Genomic DNA, 22583 nt, shown 5'->3' on the forward strand with positions numbered 1-22583 from the left:
CGACATGGGCATCTACATCAACTATATGATTTGCCTGAGAAGCTGGACAGGACACACACAAAAAAAAAAAAAAAAAAAAAAAAAAAAAAAAATGATGTGCAGTGATTGCATCACAGAATGAGGACTTTTATTTGAATGTTTGTTTACCTGAAAAATGAAACATCTCAGCACAGCAAACTTTTCTTCAATATTTCATCTTTGGTCATTTTGTCAAAGAATTCATCATCAATATTATTAATAATAATAATAATCACCATTCATTTTGTCATCGGGCTCCTGTATGAGACTCTGGCCTCCTTCATGACAGGAACTGACAAGTAACCATAGGGAGTGAGAAGAAATGAGAAGAAATGAGAGGAAATGAGAGGAAATGAGACAAAATGAAAGAAAGTGAGAAGAAATGAGAAAGAAATGAGAGAAAATGAGAGGAAATTATAATAAATAAAAAGATATGACATTAAATTAGAAAAAATGAGAATAAATAAAACAGAAATGAGAAGATATGAGAAGAAATGGGAGGAAAGGAAAATAAATGAAAATAATGCAAATAAATGAGAATAAATGAGACAGAAATTAAAATAAATAAGAAAAGTAAAGAAAGAAATGAGAGGAAATGAGAAAAACTAAAATAAATGAGAATAAAAGAGAAATAAATGAAAATACCCAATAAAGAAATAAGAGAAATACATGAGAAAGAAATTAGAGGAAATGAAGAAAAATGACAAAGAAATTAGAAAAAAGAGAAAAAATAGATGAGAAGAAATGAGTAAAAATGAGAGAAAATGAAAAGAGATAATAAATGAGAAAGAAATGATAACAAGAGAGGAAAAAAGAAAGAAATGAGAAAGAAATAAGGTGGGTGTGGTGATGTAGACACCAACAAAGTGGGTGTGGTGATGTTGACACCAACACAGTGGGTGTGGTGATGTTGACACCAACAGAGTGGGTGTGGTGATGTTGACACCAACAAAGTGGGTGTGGTGATGTTGACACCAACAAAGTGGGTGTGGTGATGTTGACACCAACAAAGTGGGTGTGGTGATGTTGACACCAACAAATTGGGTGTGGTGATGTAGACACCAACAAAGTGGGTGTGGTGATGTAGACACCAACAAAGTGGGTGTGGTGATGAGGACACCAACAAAGTGGGTGTGGTGATGTTGACACCAACAAAGTGGGTGTGGTGATGTTGACACCAACAAAGTGGGTGTGGTGATGTTGACACCAACAAAGTGGGTGTGGTGATGAGGACACCAACAAAGTGGGTGTGGTGATGATGACACCAACAAAGTGGGTGTTGTGATGTTGACACCACCAAAGTGGGTGTGGTGATGAGGACACCAACAAAGTGGGTGTGGTGATGTTGACACCAACAAAGTGGGTGTGGTGATGTTGACACCAACAAATTGGGTGTGGTGATGATGACACCAACAAAGTGGGTGTGGTGATGTTGACACCAACAAAGTGGGTGTGGTGATGAGGACACCAACAAAGTGGGGGTGGTGATGAGGAAACCAACAAAGTGGGTGTGGTGATGAGGACACCAACAAAGTGGGTGTGGTGATGTTGACACCAACAAAGTGGGTGTGGTGATGAGGACACCAACAAAGTGGGTGTGGTGATGTTGACACCAACAAATTGGGTGTGGTGATGTTGACACCAACAAAGTGGGTGTGGTGATGAGGACACCAACAAAGTGGGTGTGGTGATGTTGACACCAACAAATTGGGTGTGGTGATGTTGACACCAACAAAGTGGGTGTGGTGATGTTGACACCAACAAATTGGGTGTGGTGATGTTGACACCAACAAAGTGGGTGTGGTGATGTTGACACCAACAAAGTGGGTGTGGTGATGATGACACCAACAAAGTGGGTGTTGTGATGAGGACAGGAAGAAAGTGGGTGTGGTGATGAGGACAGGAAGAAAGTGGGTGTGGTGATGAGGACAGGAAGAAAGTGGGTGTGGTGATGAGGACAGGAAGAAAGTGGGTGTGGTGATGGATGAGAAGAAGACTAGTGTCACAGTCCACTTTCAGACACAGCTGGGTCACATGACCCTCACGGTGAGGCCACGCCCCCTAAGGGCGTCGCCCGCCTAAAGTTCGTCCCTGTAGGCGGCCGACATGACCTCTGGCGGAGGCACCGCCCCCTTCAGGGTCTTGTGGGAGCCGCGCCAGTCGGTGCGCACGGCGTCGTCGTCCCACAGCGTGGACGTCTCGGTGTCGCTCAGCCAGTGGGCGTCGCCGGCGTAGTGGGCGGGCTGCACCAGCAGGGGGCGTGTGCTGAAGGCCTGCAGGTTCCTGTTGGGGAAGTGGGACTTGTAGTCTTCACTGTGGGGACGCAAGAACATGTCCTGTTAGCCTTAGCATCTTTAGCACAAAAGAAAAAGTCCGGTTAGCGTTAGCCTCTTAATAGAGATGTTGTGTTAGCATTAGCATTTTTAGCTTCTCCATTAACTAGCACAGAAAAAGTTGTGTTAGCGTTAGCACATTTAGCTTCTGGTCGAACTAACGCAGAAAAAGTCGTATTAGCGTGAGCATCTTTAGCGTCTGGATGAACAAACACAGAAAAAGTTGTGTTAGCGTTAGCACCTTTAGCTTCTGGACAAACTAACACAGGACAAGTTGTGAAAGCGTTAGCATCTTTAGCTTCTTGATGAATTAACGCAGAAAAAGTCATATTATTGTTAGCATCTTTAGCCTCTTGATGAATTCCCACAGAAAAAATCATGTCCGGAGGCAACAGACGCGTACCGACAGGCCAAGCGATGTGCGGCTTCGGCGGTCGCAGAGGCAAAAACTCGGACATGGGAGGAGTTCGGGGAAGCCATGGAAAACGACTTCCGGACGGCTTCGAAGCGATTCTGGACCACCATCCGCCGCCTCAGGAAGGGGAAGCAGTGCAGTGTCAACACCGTGTATGGTGAGGATGGTGTTCTGCTGACCTCGACTGCGGATGTTGTGGATCGGTGGAGGGAATACTTCGAAGACCTCCTCAATCCTACCAGCACGTCTTCCTATGACGAAGCAGTGCCTGGGGAATCTGTGGTGGACTCTCTTATTTCTGGGGCTGAGGTTGCCGAGGTAGTTAAAAAGCTCCTCGGTGGCAAGGCCCCGGGGGTGGATGAGATCCGCCCGGAGTTCCTTAAGGCTCTGGATGTTGTGGGGCTGTCTTGGTTGACAAGACTCTGCAACATCGCGTGGACATCGGGGGCAGTACCTCTGGATTTGCAGACCGGGGTGGTGGTTCCTCTCTTTAAGAAGGGGAACCGGAGGGTGTGTTCTAACTATCGTGGGATCACACTCCTCAGCCTTCCCGGTAAGGTCTATTCAGGTGTACTGGAGAGGAGGCTACGCCGGATAGTCGAACCTCGGATTCAGGAGGAACAGTGTGGTTTTCGTCCTGGTCGTGGAACTGTGGACCAGCTCTATACTCTCGGCAGGGTCCTTGAGGGTGCATGGGAGTTTGCTCAACCAGTCTACATGTGCTTTGTGGACTTGGAGAAGGCATTCAACCGTGTACCCCGGGAAGTCCTGTGGGGAGTGCTCAGAGAGTATGGGGTAACGGACTGTCTTATTGTGGCGGTTCGCTCCCTGTATAATCAGTGTCAGAGCTTGGTCCGCATTGCCGGCAGTAAGTCGGACCCGTTTCCAGTGAGGGTTGGACTCCGCCAGGGCTGCCCTTTGTCACCGATTCTGTTCATAACCTTTATGGACAGAATTTCTAGGCGCAGTCAAGGCGTTGAGGGTATCTGGTTTGGTGGCTGCAGGATTAGGTCTCTGTTTTTTGCAGATGATGTGGTCCTGATGGCTTCATCTGGCCAGGATCTTCAGCTCTCACTGGATCGGTTCGCAGCCGAGTGTGAAGCGACTGGGATGAGAATCAGCACCTCCAAATCTGAGTCCATGGTTCTCGCCCGGAAAAGGGTGGAGTGCCATCTCCGGGTTGGGGAGGAGATCTTGCCCCAAGTGGAGGAGTTCAAGTACCTCGGAGTCTTGTTCACGAGTGAGGGAAGAGTGGATGGTGAGATCGACAGGCGGATCGGTGCGGCGTCTTCAGTAATGCGGACACTGTATCGATCTGTTGTGGTGAAGAAGGAGCTGAGCCGGAAGGCAAAGCTCTCGATTTACCGGTCGATCTACGTTCCCATCCTCACCTATGGTCATGAGCTTTGGGTCATGACCGAAAGGACAAGATCACGGGTACAAGCGGCCGAAATGAGTTTCCTCCGCCGGGTGGCGGGGCTCTCCCTTAGAGATAGGGTGAGAAGCTCTGTCATCCGGGGGGAGCTCAAAGTAAAGCCGCTGCTCCTCCACATGGAGAGGAGCCAGATGAGGTGGTTCGGGCATCTGGTCAGGATGCCACCCGAACGCCTCCCTCGGGAGGTGTTTCGGGCACGTACGACCGGTAGGAGGCCACGGGGAAGACCCAGGACACGTTGGGAAGACTATGTCTCCCGGCTGGCCTGGGAACGCCTCGGGATCCCCCGGGAGGCACTGGACGAAGTGGCTGGGGAGAGGGAAGTCTGGGCTTCCCTGCTTAGGCTGCTGCCCCCGCGACCCGACCTCGGATAAGCGGAAGAAGATGGATGGATGGATGGAAAATCATGTTATTGTAGGCAGCTTTAGCCTCTTGATGAATTAACGCAGAAAAAGTCATATTATTGTTAGCATCTTTAGCTTCTTGATGAATTCCCACAGAAAAAGTTGTGTTATTGTTAGTATCTTTAGTTTCTTGATTAATTAACCCAGGAAAAAAGTCATGTTATTGTTAGCATCTTTAGCTTCTGGATGAAATAGCATAGAAAAAGTTGTGTTAGCATTAACATCTTTAGCTTCTAAAGGAATCAACACAGGAAAAAGTTAGCTTCTTGATGAATTAACGCAGAAAACGTATTTTAGCATTAGCATTTTTAGCTTCTTGATGAATAAACGCAGAAAAAGTCATGTTATTGTTAGCATCTTTAGCCTCTTGATGAATTAACGCAGGAAAAAGTCATATTATTGTTAGCATCTTTAGCTTCTTGATGAATTCCCACAGAAAAAGTTGTGTTATTGTTAGTATCTTTAGTTTCTTGATTAATTAACCCAGGAAAAAAGTCATGTTATTGTTAGCATCTTTAGCTTCTGGATGAAATAGCATAGAAAAAGTTGTGTTAGCATTAACATCTTTAGCTTCTAAAGGAATCAACACAGGAAAAAGTTAGCTTCTTGATGAATTAACGCAGAAAACGTATTTTAGCATTAGCATTTTTAGCTTCTTGATGAATAAACGCAGAAAAAGTCATGTTATTGTTAGCATCTTTAGCCTCTTGATGAATTAACGCAGAAAAAGTCATATTATTGTTAGCATCTTTAGCTTCTTGATGAATTCCCACAGAAAAAGTTGTGTTATTGTTAGTATCTTTAGTTTCTTGATTAATTAACCCAGGAAAAAAGTCATGTTATTGTTAGCATCTTTAGCTTCTGGATGAAATAGCATAGAAAAAGTTGTGTTAGCATTAACATCTTTAGCTTCTAAAGGAATCAACACAGGAAAAAGTTAGCTTCTTGATGAATTAACGCAGAAAACGTATTTTAGCATTAGCATTTTTAGCTTCTTGATGAATAAACGCAGAAAAAGTCATGTTATTGTTAGCATCTTTAGCCTCTTGATGAATTAACGCAGGAAAAAGTCATATTATTGTTAGCATCTTTAGCTTCTTGATGAATTCCCACAGAAAAAGTTGTGTTATTGTTAGTATCTTTAGTTTCTTGATTAATTAACCCAGGAAAAAAGTCATGTTATTGTTAGCATCTTTAGCTTCTGGATGAAATAGCATAGAAAAAGTTGTGTTAGCATTAACATCTTTAGCTTCTAAAGGAATCAACACAGGAAAAAGTTAGCTTCTTGATGAATTAACGCAGAAAACGTATTTTAGCATTAGCATTTTTAACTTCTTGATGAATAAACGCAGAAAAAGTCATGTTATTGTTAGCATCTTTAGCCTCTTGATGAATTAACGCAGGAAAAAGTCATATTATTGTTAGCATCTTTAGCTTCTTGATGAATTCCCACAGAAAAAGTCATGTTATTGTAGGCAGCTTTAGCCTCTTGATGAATTAACGCAGAAAAAGTCATATTATTGTTAGCATCTTTAGCTTCTTGATGAATTCCCACAGAAAAAGTTGTGTTATTGTTAGTATCTTTAGTTTCTTGATTAATTAACCCAGGAAAAAGTCATGTTATTGTTAGCATCTTTAGCCTCTTGATGAATTAACGCAGGAAAAAGTCATATTATTGTTAGCATCTTTAGCTTCTTGATGAATTCCCACAGAAAAAATCATGTTATTGTAGGCAGCTTTAGCCTCTTGATGAATTAACGCAGAAAAAGTCATATTATTGTTAGTATCTTTAGCTTCTTGATGAATTCCCACAGAAAAAGTTGTGTTATTGTTAGTATCTTTAGTTTCTTGATTAATTAACCCAGGAAAAAAGTCATGTTATTGTTAGCATCTTTAGCTTCTGGATGAAATAGCATAGAAAAAGTTGTGTTAGCATTAACATCTTTAGCTTCTAAAGGAATCAACACAGGAAAAAGTTAGCTTCTTGATGAATTAACGCAGAAAACGTATTTTAGCATTAGCATTTTTAGCTTCTTGATGAATAAACGCAGAAAAAGTCATGTTATTGTTAGCATCTTTAGCCTCTTGATGAATTAACGCAGGAAAAAGTCATATTATTGTTAGCATCTTTAGCTTCTTGATGAATTCCCACAGAAAAAGTTGTGTTATTGTTAGTATCTTTAGTTTCTTGATTAATTAACCCAGGAAAAAAGTCATGTTATTGTTAGCATCTTTAGCTTCTGGATGAAATAGCATAGAAAAAGTTGTGTTAGCATTAACATCTTTAGCTTCTAAAGGAATCAACACAGGAAAAAGTTAGCTTCTTGATGAATTAACGCAGAAAACGTATTTTAGCATTAGCATTTTTAACTTCTTGATGAATAAACGCAGAAAAAGTCATGTTATTGTTAGCATCTTTAGCCTCTTGATGAATTAACGCAGGAAAAAGTCATATTATTGTTAGCATCTTTAGCTTCTTGATGAATTCCCACAGAAAAAGTCATGTTATTGTAGGCAGCTTTAGCCTCTTGATGAATTAACGCAGAAAAAGTCATATTATTGTTAGCATCTTTAGCTTCTTGATGAATTCCCACAGAAAAAGTTGTGTTATTGTTAGTATCTTTAGTTTCTTGATTAATTAACCCAGGAAAAAGTCATGTTATTGTTAGCATCTTTAGCCTCTTGATGAATTAACGCAGGAAAAAGTCATATTATTGTTAGCATCTTTAGCTTCTTGATGAATTCCCACAGAAAAAATCATGTTATTGTAGGCAGCTTTAGCCTCTTGATGAATTAACGCAGAAAAAGTCATATTATTGTTAGCATCTTTAGCTTCTTGATGAATTCCCACAGAAAAAGTTGTGTTATTGTTAGTATCTTTAGTTTCTTGATTAATTAACCCAGGAAAAAGTCATGTTATTGTTAGCATCTTTAGCCTCTTGATGAATTAACGCAGGAAAAAGCCATATTATTGTTAGCATTTTTAGCTTCTGGATGAATTCCCACAGAAAAAATCATGTTATTGTAGGCAGCTTTAGCCTCTTGATGAATTAACGCAGAAAAAGTCATATTATTGTTAGCATCTTTAGCTTCTTGATGAATTCCCACAGAAAAAGTTGTGTTATTGTTAGTATCTTTAGTTTCTTGATTAATTAACCCAGGAAAAAGTCATGTTATTGTTAGCATCTTTAGCCTCTTGATGAATTAACACAGGAAAAAGTCATATTATTGTTAGCATCTTTAGCTTCTTGATGAATTCCCACAGAAAAAATCATGTTATTGTAGGCAGCTTTAGCCTCTTGATGAATTAACGCAGAAAAAGTCATATTATTGTTAGCATCTTTAGCTTCTTGATGAATTCCCACAGAAAAAGTTGTGTTATTGTTAGTATCTTTAGTTTCTTGATTAATAAACCCAGGAAAAAGTCATGTTATTGTTAGCATCTTTAGCCTCTTGATGAATTAACGCAGGAAAAAGCCATATTATTGTTAGCATCTTTAGCTTCTGGATGAATTCCCACAGAAAAAATCATGTTATTGTAGGCAGCTTTAGCCTCTTGATGAATTAACGCAGAAAAAGTCATATTATTGTTAGCATCTTTAGCTTCTTGATGAATTCCCACAGAAAAAGTTGTGTTATTGTTAGTATCTTTAGTTTCTTGATTAATTAACCCAGGAAAAAGTCATGTTATTGTTAGCATCTTTAGCCTCTTGATGAATTAACGCAGGAAAAAGCCATATTATTGTTAGCATCTTTAGCTTCTTGATGAATTCCCACAGAAAAAATCATGTTATTGTAGGCAGCTTTAGCCTCTTGATGAATTAACGCAGAAAAAGTCATATTATTGTTAGCATCTTTAGCTTCTTGATGAATTCCCACAGAAAAAGTTGTGTTATTGTTAGTATCTTTAGTTTCTTGATTAATTAACCCAGGAAAAAGTCATGTTATTGTTAGCATCTTTAGCCTCTTGATGAATTAACGCAGGAAAAAGTCATATTATTGTTAGCATCTTTAGCTTCTTGATGAATTCCCACAGAAAAAGTCATGTTATTGTAGGCAGCTTTAGCCTCTTGATGAATTAACGCAGAAAAAGTCATATTATTGTTAGCATCTTTAGCTTCTTGATGAATTCCCACAGAAAAAGTTGTGTTATTGTTAGTATCTTTAGTTTCTTGATTAATTAACCCAGGAAAAAGTCATGTTATTGTTAGCATCTTTAGCCTCTTGATGAATTAACGCAGGAAAAAGTCATATTATTGTTAGCATCTTTAGCTTCTTGATGAATTCCCACAGAAAAAATCATGTTATTGTAGGCAGCTTTAGCCTCTTGATGAATTAACGCAGAAAAAGTCATATTATTGTTAGCATCTTTAGCTTCTTGATGAATTCCCACAGAAAAAGTTGTGTTATTGTTAGTATCTTTAGTTTCTTGATTAATTAACCCAGGAAAAAGTCATGTTATTGTTAGCATCTTTAGCCTCTTGATGAATTAACGCAGGAAAAAGCCATATTATTGTTAGCATTTTTAGCTTCTGGATGAATTCCCACAGAAAAAATCATGTTATTGTAGGCAGCTTTAGCCTCTTGATGAATTAACGCAGAAAAAGTCATATTATTGTTAGCATCTTTAGCTTCTTGATGAATTCCCACAGAAAAAGTTGTGTTATTGTTAGTATCTTTAGTTTCTTGATTAATTAACCCAGGAAAAAGTCATGTTATTGTTAGCATCTTTAGCCTCTTGATGAATTAACACAGGAAAAAGTCATATTATTGTTAGCATCTTTAGCTTCTTGATGAATTCCCACAGAAAAAATCATGTTATTGTAGGCAGCTTTAGCCTCTTGATGAATTAACGCAGAAAAAGTCATATTATTGTTAGCATCTTTAGCTTCTTGATGAATTCCCACAGAAAAAGTTGTGTTATTGTTAGTATCTTTAGTTTCTTGATTAATAAACCCAGGAAAAAGTCATGTTATTGTTAGCATCTTTAGCCTCTTGATGAATTAACGCAGGAAAAAGCCATATTATTGTTAGCATCTTTAGCTTCTGGATGAATTCCCACAGAAAAAATCATGTTATTGTAGGCAGCTTTAGCCTCTTGATGAATTAACGCAGAAAAAGTCATATTATTGTTAGCATCTTTAGCTTCTTGATGAATTCCCACAGAAAAAGTTGTGTTATTGTTAGTATCTTTAGTTTCTTGATTAATTAACCCAGGAAAAAGTCATGTTATTGTTAGCATCTTTAGCCTCTTGATGAATTAACGCAGGAAAAAGCCATATTATTGTTAGCATCTTTAGCTTCTTGATGAATTCCCACAGAAAAAATCATGTTATTGTAGGCAGCTTTAGCCTCTTGATGAATTAACGCAGAAAAAGTCATATTATTGTTAGCATCTTTAGCTTCTTGATGAATTCCCACAGAAAAAGTTGTGTTATTGTTAGTATCTTTAGTTTCTTGATTAATTAACCCAGGAAAAAGTCATGTTATTGTTAGCATCTTTAGCCTCTTGATGAATTAACGCAGGAAAAAGTCATATTATTGTTAGCATCTTTAGCTTCTTGATGAATTCCCACAGAAAAAATCATGTTATTGTAGGCAGCTTTAGCCTCTTGATGAATTAACGCAGGAAAAAGTCATATTATTGTTAGCATCTTTAGCTTCTTGATGAATTCCCACAGAAAAAGTTGTGTTATTGTTAGTATCTTTAGTTTCTTGATTAATTAACCCAGGAAAAAAGTCATGTTATTGTTAGCATCTTTAGCTTCTGGATGAAATAGCATAGAAAAAGTTGTGTTAGCATTAACATCTTTAGCTTCTAAAGGAATCAACACAGGAAAAAGTTAGCTTCTTGATGAATTAACGCAGAAAACTTATTTTAGCATTAGCATCTTTAGCTTCTTGATGAATTAACGCAGAAAAAGTCATGTTATTGTTAGCATCTTTAGCCTCTTGATGAATTAACGCAGGAAAAAGTCATATTATTGTTAGCATCTTTAGCTTCTTGATGAATTCCCACAGAAAAAGTTGTGTTATTGTTAGTATCTTTAGTTTCTTGATTAATTAACCCAGGAAAAAGTCATGTTATTGTTAGCATCTTTAGCTTCTGGATGAAATAGCATAGAAAAAGTTGTCTTAGAATTAACATCTTTAGCTTCTAAAGGAATCAACACAGGAAAAAGTTAGCTTCTTGATGAATTAACGCAGAAAACTTATTTTAGCATTAGCATCTTTAGCTTCTTGATGAATAAACACAGAAAAAGTAGTACTAGCGTTAGCATCCTTAGCTCCATTATGTTTTCCATTTTTCTTGTACAATTATGGCATTTTTTCCTTTAAAAAACAATAATCCTTGTAAAAAAAAACACAACAGTTTTTAATGAAAAATTACTACATTTTTTTCATACTTAAAAATGTTTTACGTAAATAAAAAAATATGTACATTTTTAGATAATTCTGACTTCATTCAATTAGATAACCTTTTTTTCTTGTTTCACTTTTCCATCATACAGAAATATTTTTTCCATTGACTTTTTGGGGTAAAAATATTCTGGTAAAATTCTGACCTCATTCAAGAGTATTTATGATTTTTTTTGTCAAAGTATATTTTTCATGATATAAAAATGTTGACTTTTCGGAGTAAAATAAATGTTATTATCATATATTGAAGATATTTTGTTCTTAAAATCCTGACTTTGTTTACAACTATTTGTCATCAACTGTATTAAATAATACTGTTTTTCCCCTCATTTTAATCGTATAATTACAACATTATTCTTCTATAATTCATATTTTTGTAATGTAAAATGTTTCAACTTTATTCTTTTCACACAGTTTGCATTTTCTCCTTTTTTCTTATACAATTATGACATTTTCTTTCCTTAAAAAATAATATTTCTTGTAAAATAACCACTGAAATTTACAACATTTTTCTCATATGTTTTTTTTTGGTCCAGTTTTGTTATTAAAACTTTCCTGGAGTAAAAAGTAGTTTCTTGTAACATAGTGAGTTTGTTCATTATATTAATATTTGATTTTTAATTGTTGAGTTTGAGATGATGAATGATTAGGCTAAGCTAACGCTGCTAAGCTAAGCTAAGTTTTCCCAGGTGGTGGTTTTTGAGTCAAGTTTGTCTGACAGCAACACGACCCTGAGGCCAAATAAAAGAAGTCCTGATCCAGTTTTTCCACACATGCGGGACCGTGGCCAAGCCTTGTGGTCCTCATTCTGTCATCTCATGCTCCAGACAACATCTGCTAACTATTTTGCCGCGCTCGTGAAAACAAAAGTTGGAGAGAGAAAATAAACCACTAAACTTCTGTTGTGTCCTGACATGCTAACATGCTAACATGCTAACATGCTCCACCATTTGAGTCTGACAAAAATCACTTTTTCATTCAGAATAATCCTTTTTTTTGGGGTTATATTTATTTGTTATTGTTATTTTTATTGATAGTAAAACTCAGGAAAAATAATACAACATATAATCATATTTTTTATGGCATCTTTTTATATATTAACACCTTTTCATTACTTTAAAAAATATGTGTGGTAATCACAAGCAAACTTTTCCTGATATTAAAAAAGAATGACAATTTTTTCTCACTTTCACATTGTTTTAATATTTCAACTTTTGTGCCTAAAGAAATTCCCATTTTGCAATAATATATGTTTCGTATAATTCTGATATATATATTCATATTTTTCTCATGTAAACTTACAAAAAGTTTTATTGTGGAAAAATATTAATCGTAAAATTGCAACCAAACCACATTTTTTTCAAAACTTTTCTCAATTAAATTTGGACTTTTTGTAAGAAATAAAATCTGCATAAAATTCTGATGTATACATTTCTTATTTATTATTGTTATTATTTATTTTTAACAACTTATTGCTGGTCAAATTTCAACCATAATATTGAAAAAACATTTCTCATTATCACATTTTTTACCATAATATTAAACATTTTCTGACTGAAAAGATTTTTGTAATATGATATAATTATGACATATTATTTCCCTTCTTTCTTGTAAAAATAATCCTTGTAAAATTGCAACAATTTTTCATAATATTGAAAAAATATATATATATTTAGCTTATATCTCATTTTTTTTCCAAAATATTACAACTTTTCTGACTGGAAAAAAAAAAAAAAAAAAAAGTACAATCAAATCATAACAAAAATATATAAAAATATTCTCAATACAGAAAATATTGTAAAACAATAACTGAAAATGTTTTTATATTTTGAAAAAACATTTTCTTCATCATCACATGTTTCCTTCTAAAATCAAAATGATTGAAAAAGAGATTTGTTTTGAAAATTTATTTTACTCATTAACTCTCATTCATCATTTTACTCTTCATTCTTATAAAATAACGACTTGTTTCTTGTTGACAAAATAAACCTCGTAAAAATAACATTCCACATATCTAAAACACATTTACTGAATATACTAAACATACATATATGTACAGTATATATGAATATATATATATACATACATACATACATACACATATATACTTATATATATATATATATATACATATATATATATATATATATATATATATATATATATATATATATATATATATATATATATATATATATATATATATATATATATATATATATATATATATATGTCTTAATATGGTTATCCAAAAAATAGTGCTCGATACCGTAGTAGAGCGCAATATATGTATGTGTGGGGAAAAAATCACAAGACTATTCATGAGGGGTTCCCTCAATCATCAGGAGATTTTAATGGGAGCATTCACATACCATGGTTTATATAGGGCACAGAGTGGGTGGGTACAGGCTGGCGTAGGGGCGTGGTGATTGGCTCATGTGTTACCTAGGAGGTGTTTCCGTCTGTGGCGGCATGCTGATACAATTTCGCTGCGCTTGTTGAGGGATGACAGGTCTGGACGGTATATAATAAACAGTTTCTCTTTCAAGCATAGGTTGCATCTTTTATTACCACTATTGTAAGGTGTGCTGGATGCAAGAATTTGCCATGTTATTGAATATTCAACATTATTGTCTTTGAGGTCCCAAATGTGTTTGCTGAGTTCTGTGGTATTCCGCAGGTTTTGGTTCCTGAAAGAAGCCTTGTGATTGTTCCATCTGGTTTTAAACTCTCCCTCGGTTAATCCTACATATGTGTCGGATGTGTTAATGTCCTTGCGTGTTACCTTAGATTGGTAAACAACTGATGTTTGTAAGCACCCACCGTTGAGAGGGCAATCAGGTTTCTTGCGGCAGTTGCAGCCTTTGTTGGTTTTGGGGTCGCTCTGTCCGGGGGCCGACGGCTCATTTGCAATTGTTTTGTTGTGGTTTGAGATAATTTGTCGTATATTGTTCATACAGCTGTAGCTCAATTTAATGTTGTTCTTGTTGAATACTTTTCTTAGGGTGTTGCCTTTGGGGAAGTGTTTGTCAATCAGAGTGAGGAATTTGTGGCCAATGTTAGTTGAGACGTTTTTGCTGTATGGGGGGTTGTACCAGATGATGTTGTTTCGTTTTCTGTTCTTTTTTGGTTGGTTTCCTGGCGTGGGTTCATAGGTGAGGGTGAAATTGTATCCGCTTTCATCAAGGGCTTTTTGGTACGGGGGGGTTGCTTGGTCAAATTCAGCTTTGCCGCCACAGACGGAAACACCTCCTAGGTAACACATGAGCCAATCACCACGCCCCTACGCCAGCCTGTACCCACCCACTCTGTGCCCTATATAAACCATGGTATGTGAATGCTCCCATTAAAATCTCCTGATGATTGAGGGAACCCCTCATGAAACAGGCCTGTAGAGATGAAGCAGTCTTGTGATTTTTTTCCCACACATACATACATATATATATATATATATATATATATATATATATATATATATATATATATATATATATATATATATATATATATATATATATATATATATATATATACATACATACATACATACACATATATACTTATATATATAAATATATATATATACACACTTATATACATACATATATACATACATACATATACATATATACATATATATACTGTACATACATACATACATACATACATATACATATATATATATACATACATACATACATACATACATACATACATACAGACATACATACATACATATATACATACATACATATATATACACACACAAAAATGTGTGTGTGTGTGTGTGTGTGTGTACCTACTTGGGGTGTTTGTCGTACATGATGGGCAGGAATTCGTCGACAGGCAGCATCTTGGCGAGCGGCTGGGCGTTGACGAGTTTCTGGGCGCCCTGCAGCGAGATGGCGTAGGACAAGGTCCAGTAGGAGTAGTCCACCATCACCAAGTTGTTCACGTGGTCCAGCGCCTCCTCCTTGGCGGGGTTCACCTGCTTCCTGCCAAAGTATCTGTGGGACAAGTCCATTACTTCTCCTTCCAGCCTTCTGTGAGGCAGTGCCGTTTGTGCCTGGCAACACCTCTCTCAGTTGTATTACAGCTGCTGCCACCTTGTGGTGTGACTTCATATAACCACACGAGGGGGTTGCCTACAGCCACTGCTCATTATGCTAACACTGACCAGGAATAAATCAGTTTGCTTCTTTTCTGGAGAGATTTTGTCCCACGTAAAGTCCTTGTTGCTAGGCAGAATTAGTGAGGTGCTGCCAGGTTTCCTTGGCAGAGGTAAATAATAATAATAATAATAATAATATTAATAATAATAACAATACTGATAAAATAATAATAAAAACAATAATAATAACAGCAATATTATAATAATTTATAATGGAAATAACTATAACGATAGGAATAATAATAATAACAATAATCATAAAAATAATAACAATAATATAATATTAGAAATAATAATAATAATAACAACAATAACAATAATGATAATAGAAATAATAACAACAATATTAATAACAATGATAGTAATAATAACAATAATAATAATAATGATAGTAATAACAATAATAATTAAAAAAATTATAACAATAATAATATTGTTAATAATAATAACAATAATCATGAAAATAATAACAATAATAAAAATAATGATCATATTAAGTAATAATAACAAAAATAATAAAAAATAATAGAATAATATTAGAAATTATAATAACAATAATAATAGAATAATAATAATATAAATAATATTTACAACAAAATGTATAATAATTACAGTAATAATATTAATAACAATATGTAATAATAATGATGAAAGCAATAGTAATAAGATTCATAACAATAACAATAATCATAAAAAATAATAAAACAAAAAATATTATAATAATAACAAATAATGATAATATTAATAATAAAAATAATATATAATAATATTAATAATAATAATAAAAATAATATGATAATAATAATAATTAATATTAGTGATGATAAAAAAACACTGTTAATAATAATAATAATATTAGTGATAATACAAAAATACTGTTAATAATAATAATAACAATAATAATAATGATAATAATAATATTGATGATAATAACAATAATATAATATTAGAAATAATAATAATAATAACAACAATAACAATAATGATAATAGAAATAATAACAACAATATTAATAACAATGATAGTAATAATAACAATAATAATAATAATGATAGTAATAACAATAATAATTAAAAAAATTATAACAATAATAATATTGTTAATAATAATAACAATAATCATGAAAATAATAACAATAATAATAATAATGATCATATTAAGTAATAAAAAAATAAAAATAAAATAATAATAGAATAATATTATAAATTATAATAACAATAATAATAGAATAATAATAATATAAATAATATTTACAACAAAATGTATAATAATTACAGTAATAATATTAATAACAATATGTAATAATAATGATGAAAGCAATAGTAATAAGATTCATAACAATAACAATAATCATAAAAAATAATAAAACAAAAAATATTATAATAATAACAAATAATGATAATATTAATAATAATAATAATATATAATAATATTAATAATAATAATAACAATAATATGATAATAATAATAATTAATATTAGTGATGATAAAAAAATACTGTTAATAATAATAATAATATTAGTGATAATACAAAAATACTGTTAATAATAATAATAACAATAATAATAATAATATTGATGATAATAATAATAAAAGAATACAAGTGATAATAATTGTCCACTAAAGGGAATAAAGTGTTGCTCACATGAGGTCCCAGTCCAGCTCCACCTGCTCCACCTCCTCCATCAATCTCAGGACTCGCCGCTTGAAGTTGGCCTGAAAGCGAACGTCGTCCTCAAACACCAACGCTTTGTCCAGCTGCATGTCCACCATCTGTACACACACACTTTGATTATACATTATATACACACCATCTCTACACACACTTTTATTATGCACACACCATCTCTACACACACTTTTATATATTATATACACACCATCTCTACACACACTTTTATTATGCACACACCATCTCTACACACACTTTTATATATTATATACACACCATCTCTACACACACTTTTATTATGCACACACCATCTCTACACACACTTTTATATATTATATACACACCATCTCTACACACACTTTTATTATACATTATATACACACACACCATCTCTACACACACACTATTATACATTATATACACACCATCTCTACACACACTTTTATTATACATTATATACACACACACCATCTCTACACACACACTATTATACATTATGTACACACCATCTCTACACACACTTTTATTATACATCATATACACACACCATCTCTACACACACTTTTATTATACATTATATACACACACACCATCTCTACACACACACTATTATACATTATATACACACCATCTCTACACACACTTTTATTATACATTATATACACACACCATCTCTACACACTCACTATTATACATTATATACACACCATCTCTACACACACTTTTATTATACATTATATACACACACCATCTCTACACACTCACTATTATACATTATATACACACACCATCTGTACGTACACTATCATACATTATATACACACACTATTATACATTATCCACAACATCTGTACGTACACTATTATACATTATACACACACACTATTATACATTATACACACCATCTGTACACACACTTTTATTATACATTATATACACACACCATCTCTACACACACACTATTATACATTATATACACACACCATCTATACGTACACTATTATACATTATATACACACACACTATTATACATTATACACACCATCTGTACGTACACTATTATACATTATACACACACACACACACACACACACACACTATTATACATTATACACACACACTATTATACATTATACACGCCATCTGTACGTACACTATAATACATTATGCACACACACTATTATACATTATACACACACACTATTATACATTATACACACCATCTGTACGTACACTATTATACATTATGCACACACACTATTATACATTATACACACACACTATTATACATTATACACGCCATCTGTACGTACACTATTATACATTATACACGCCATCTGTACGTACACTATTATACATTATACACACACACTATTATACATTATACACACCATCTGTACGTACACTATTATACATTATACACACACACTATTATACATTATACACACCATCTGTACGTACACTATTATACACACACTATTATACATTATATACACACACACCATCTCTATGAACACTATTAAACATTATACACACCATCTGTACGTACACTATTATACATTATATACACACACACTCTATTATACATTATACACACCATCTGTATGTATACTATTATACACACACTATTATACATTATACACACACACACCATCTCTATGAACACTATTAAACATTATACACACCATCTGTACGTACACTATTATACATTATATACACACACACTATTATACATTATACACACCATCTGTACGTACACTATTATACATTATACACACACACTAGTATACATTATGTACATTATACATTATACACACACACACACACACACACACACACACACACACACACACACACACACACACACACACACACACACACACAAACACACACACTTGTTGTTGTTCCTGACCTCCTTCCAGATGTAGAAGTGACTGAGGAAACATCCCACCTCCCCTTTGGTCAGAGTGCGTCCTGAGAAGGGATCGTAATAACCTGGCAGCAAGTCCACACCCAGGATCTTGATGGCACTGCTGTTTAATGCACTGCACACACACACACACACACACACACACACACACACACACACACACACACACACACACACACACACACACACACACACACACACACACACACACACACACACTTCTAATTAGATGACATTTTCATTTTGTGAGCCAACATGGAAGTAGGAAGTATTAATGTAGTCCAACCAGGGCCGGCCCGTGGCATAGGCCGTATAGGCAAATGCTAAGGGCGCCGTCCATCAGGGGGCGCCACGCCAGTTCCACAAATGTTGGAGAAAAAAAAAAAAAAAAAAAAGTTGGTACTATTATTTCTAAATACAAAAAATAATCCCACGTTAATTAAAATGCAAATTAAAGCCTATTTAATAGAAATATTATTTGTTACAACATTACGCCCCCCCCTTCCCCCCGCACGGTGCGCCCCCCGCCCCCTTCCCGTATCATGACTCTTTTTGGACGTCACCACATCAAAAAATCAACACAAGATGTCAAAACGGCCAAAACTGTCAGGTGCCCAGGGAAGAAAAAAGAGAAAAGAAGAGGAGTAGAAACGAGAAAAGACAAGAGGTAGCAGGTAGGTAACGTTAGCCTACATGAAATTATTTGTCTGTTACAGAATGTGATAGTAACCTGGCTTTTTAGCATTAAGCTAATGTTACATGATTCGGCAATTGCTAATCAATAAATAGCTAGTTCTGTTTTAACGTCGGGTTAATATTGTGGAGGGGGCTAAATTGTTATGGAAAATAATAATGTAACGTTAGGTAATTACAGTACTCCCACCTTACATTCCTCAGGGACATTTGTATTAGATCTTTTAAGCAGGTATTTTTTGTTTACATTGTTATTGCCTTCTGGTTAGCTAATGTTTGCCCTGCAGGTAATAGTCACTTTTCCACCCCTTTATATATTAGGTATAGTTGTAAGCAGAGGTGGGTAGAGTAGCCAGAAATTGTACTCAAGTAAGAGTACTGTTACTTTAGAGATTTATTACTCAAGTAAAAGTAAGGAGTAGTCACCCAAATATTTACTTGAGTAAAAGTAAAAAGTATGTTGTGAAAAAACTACTCAATTCACATATGCTCACATACGTACATAGGTACCTACGCTCCCACATACATACACAAATACAGTACATATTTACCTACCTAATGTTCGTACATCCACACGCACATTCAATATACAAACATACACATACACATACTGTACATATACATTCACTGTACAAACACATATACACATTCTGTACATATACATTCATTGTACAAACACATATACACATTCTGTACATATAAAAGTACATATGCATACTTACACTCATGCACATAATCACGTTTCATCAAACATATATTAACGTTGTTGCCCTAGGGTAAACTGGGTGTAACACATGGCACACTGACAAAGCTTAACCTATTGTGACTATAACAATCTACAAGGTTAATGTAGGTTGCTTCTCTTTCTCCCCCTCCATTTTTCTGCATTCTTTCGTATCTCAAGTTATCATTACGTATATGTATTGTTGCATTTAAACAACTGTATTGTTGATAATAAAGGTAAATTATTGGTATTGTTCATTATCAATAGCGCTATTTCTATTGGTATTTGTATTGATCCATTTGTAGTGTAATAATGCTCATTGTTATTTCTGTATTATTTTTTATTTTTCGCTAACTGCTTATTTGCTATTACTTTTACCATCATATTTGTACATGTCATATTTGCTGATGTTGCTCTATTGTTGTTGTTGTTGTTGTTGTTTGCTGTTGTTGTTTTTGTCTCTCTGTCTAATCCCCCTCTTGTCCCCACAATTTCCCCCTCTGTCTTCTTTTTTTTTCTCTTTCTATCCCCTCCTGCTCCGGCCCGGCTGCACTAAATGATAATATAAATACATTTAATAAAGTCAAGTACAAATAAGGCAACAAGAGAAGTATCCTACACTTCTCTTTTGTAAAGTAAATCTGAACAGCCGACATGGGCATCTACATCAACTATATGATTTGCCTGAGAAGCTGGACAGGACATAAAAAAAAAAAAAAAAAAAAAAAAACTACTCAAGTACTGAGTAACTGATGAGTAACATACACATATATATATATATATATATATATATATATATATATATATATATATACATACATACATATACATTGATATATACAGTATATAATTTATATGTATTTATTTTGCTGTTTTTGTTTACATGTTAAAGATGTTTTAATGAATATACATGCATGTTTAACATATAGATTCCTTTCTTTCATGCAGACTAGAATATAAGTTGGTGTATTACCTGATTCTGATGACTTGCGTTGATTGTAATCAGACAGTAGTGATGATAACGTCCACGTTTTCAAATGGAGGAGAAAAAAAGTTCCTCCTTTCTGTCTAATACCACATGAAAGTGGTTGGTTTTTGGCATCTTATTTGTCCAGCTTCCATATTCGTTTTTATACACTTTACAAGAAAAACTCCGTAGCTTGCTAGCTTGTTTGCGCTGGCTTTCGGAGACTCTTATTTTGAAAGCGCAGGCGCGATGGAGCGGCACTTTTATTGTGAAGACAGGAACTGTGCAGTCAGTCTTTAGGCTTTTGACGGGATGTACGGTTGAAATGGAAAAGGGTCTTTTTTCCTTCACACTTTTGATTGATTGGAACTTTTATTAGTAGATTGCACAGTACAGTACATATTCCGTACAATTGACCACTAAATGGTAACACCCCAATAAGTTTTTCAACTTGTTTAAGTCAGGTCATGTGACCCCTGGCTCTGTTTGATTGGTCCAACGTCACCAGTGACTGCATCTGATTGGTGGAACGGAGTGAACGTCACCAGTGACTGTATTTGTTGAAACGCAGGCACTATGAAGGTCTGTCTGACAGACCAAAACAAACAAAGCGTGCATTAACAGATCGATAAAAATTAGTAGCGAGTAGCGAGCTGAATGTAGATAAAAGTAGCGGAGTAAAAGTAGCGTTTCTTCTCTATAAATATACTCAAGTAAAAGTAAAAGTATGTTGCATTAAAACTACTCTTAGAAGTACAATTTATCCCAAAAGTTACTCAAGTAGATGTAACGGAGTAAATGTAGCGCGTTACTACCCACCTCTGAGCACTAGTAGTATCAGCGTAGCACTAGTAGTACCAGCGTAGCACTAGTAGTATCAGCGTAGCACTAGTAGCGTTATTCCTTACTTGCCGTCTCCAGTCGCACTATGGTAGTACTACTATCATTGTAGTAGTAGTACTATTCCTTACTTGCCAGCCACAGAAGTACTGTAGTAGTACTACTGTCAGTGTAGTAGTAGTAGTAACAGTATTCCTTACTTGCGTCTACAGAAGTACTGTGGTAGTACCACTATCAGCGTAGTAGTAGTAGTAGTATTCCTTACAGTATTGTAGTAGTACTAGTAGTAATATTTACTTGCATTCCACAACATCTACCACTTTGACGTCCCCTTCCAGTTCATGGCGTGACAACAACATTAGTAGTAGTACTATCAGTGTAGTAGTAGTATTCCTTCGAGTATTGTAGTAGTACTAGTAGTAATACTTACTTGCCGTCCACAGCATCTACCACTTTGACGTCCACTTCCAGTTCGTTGAGCGACAACAACATCCTGTTTCTGCGGTCGGGGCGTCGCCGTAAGTTGATCAAGTAAATCTGAAGACACAAAATTATTATTTTA

General features: G+C 34.9%; 1 protein-coding gene across 1 annotated transcript in view; it reads right to left on the reverse strand.

Moving 5' to 3' along the window:
* Window positions 1-1545: 1545 nt before the first annotated feature.
* The window catches only part of cercam (cerebral endothelial cell adhesion molecule), a 39431-nt gene continuing 18393 nt past the window's right edge, over window positions 1546-22583 (reverse strand). The window contains exons 8-12 of the mRNA XM_061931630.2: window positions 22452-22558; window positions 18780-18912; window positions 16842-16969; window positions 14829-15032; window positions 1546-2331 (exon numbers count right to left, since the gene is read on the reverse strand). Coding sequence (XP_061787614.1) covers window positions 2097-2331; window positions 14829-15032; window positions 16842-16969; window positions 18780-18912; window positions 22452-22558 — 807 coding nt within the window. The 3' untranslated portion in view covers window positions 1546-2096. The remainder of the gene's footprint in view (window positions 2332-14828; window positions 15033-16841; window positions 16970-18779; window positions 18913-22451; window positions 22559-22583) is intronic.

Source organism: Nerophis lumbriciformis, linkage group LG39, assembly GCF_033978685.3.
Source record: "Nerophis lumbriciformis linkage group LG39, RoL_Nlum_v2.1, whole genome shotgun sequence".
NCBI classification, from domain to species: domain Eukaryota; kingdom Metazoa; phylum Chordata; class Actinopteri; order Syngnathiformes; family Syngnathidae; genus Nerophis; species Nerophis lumbriciformis.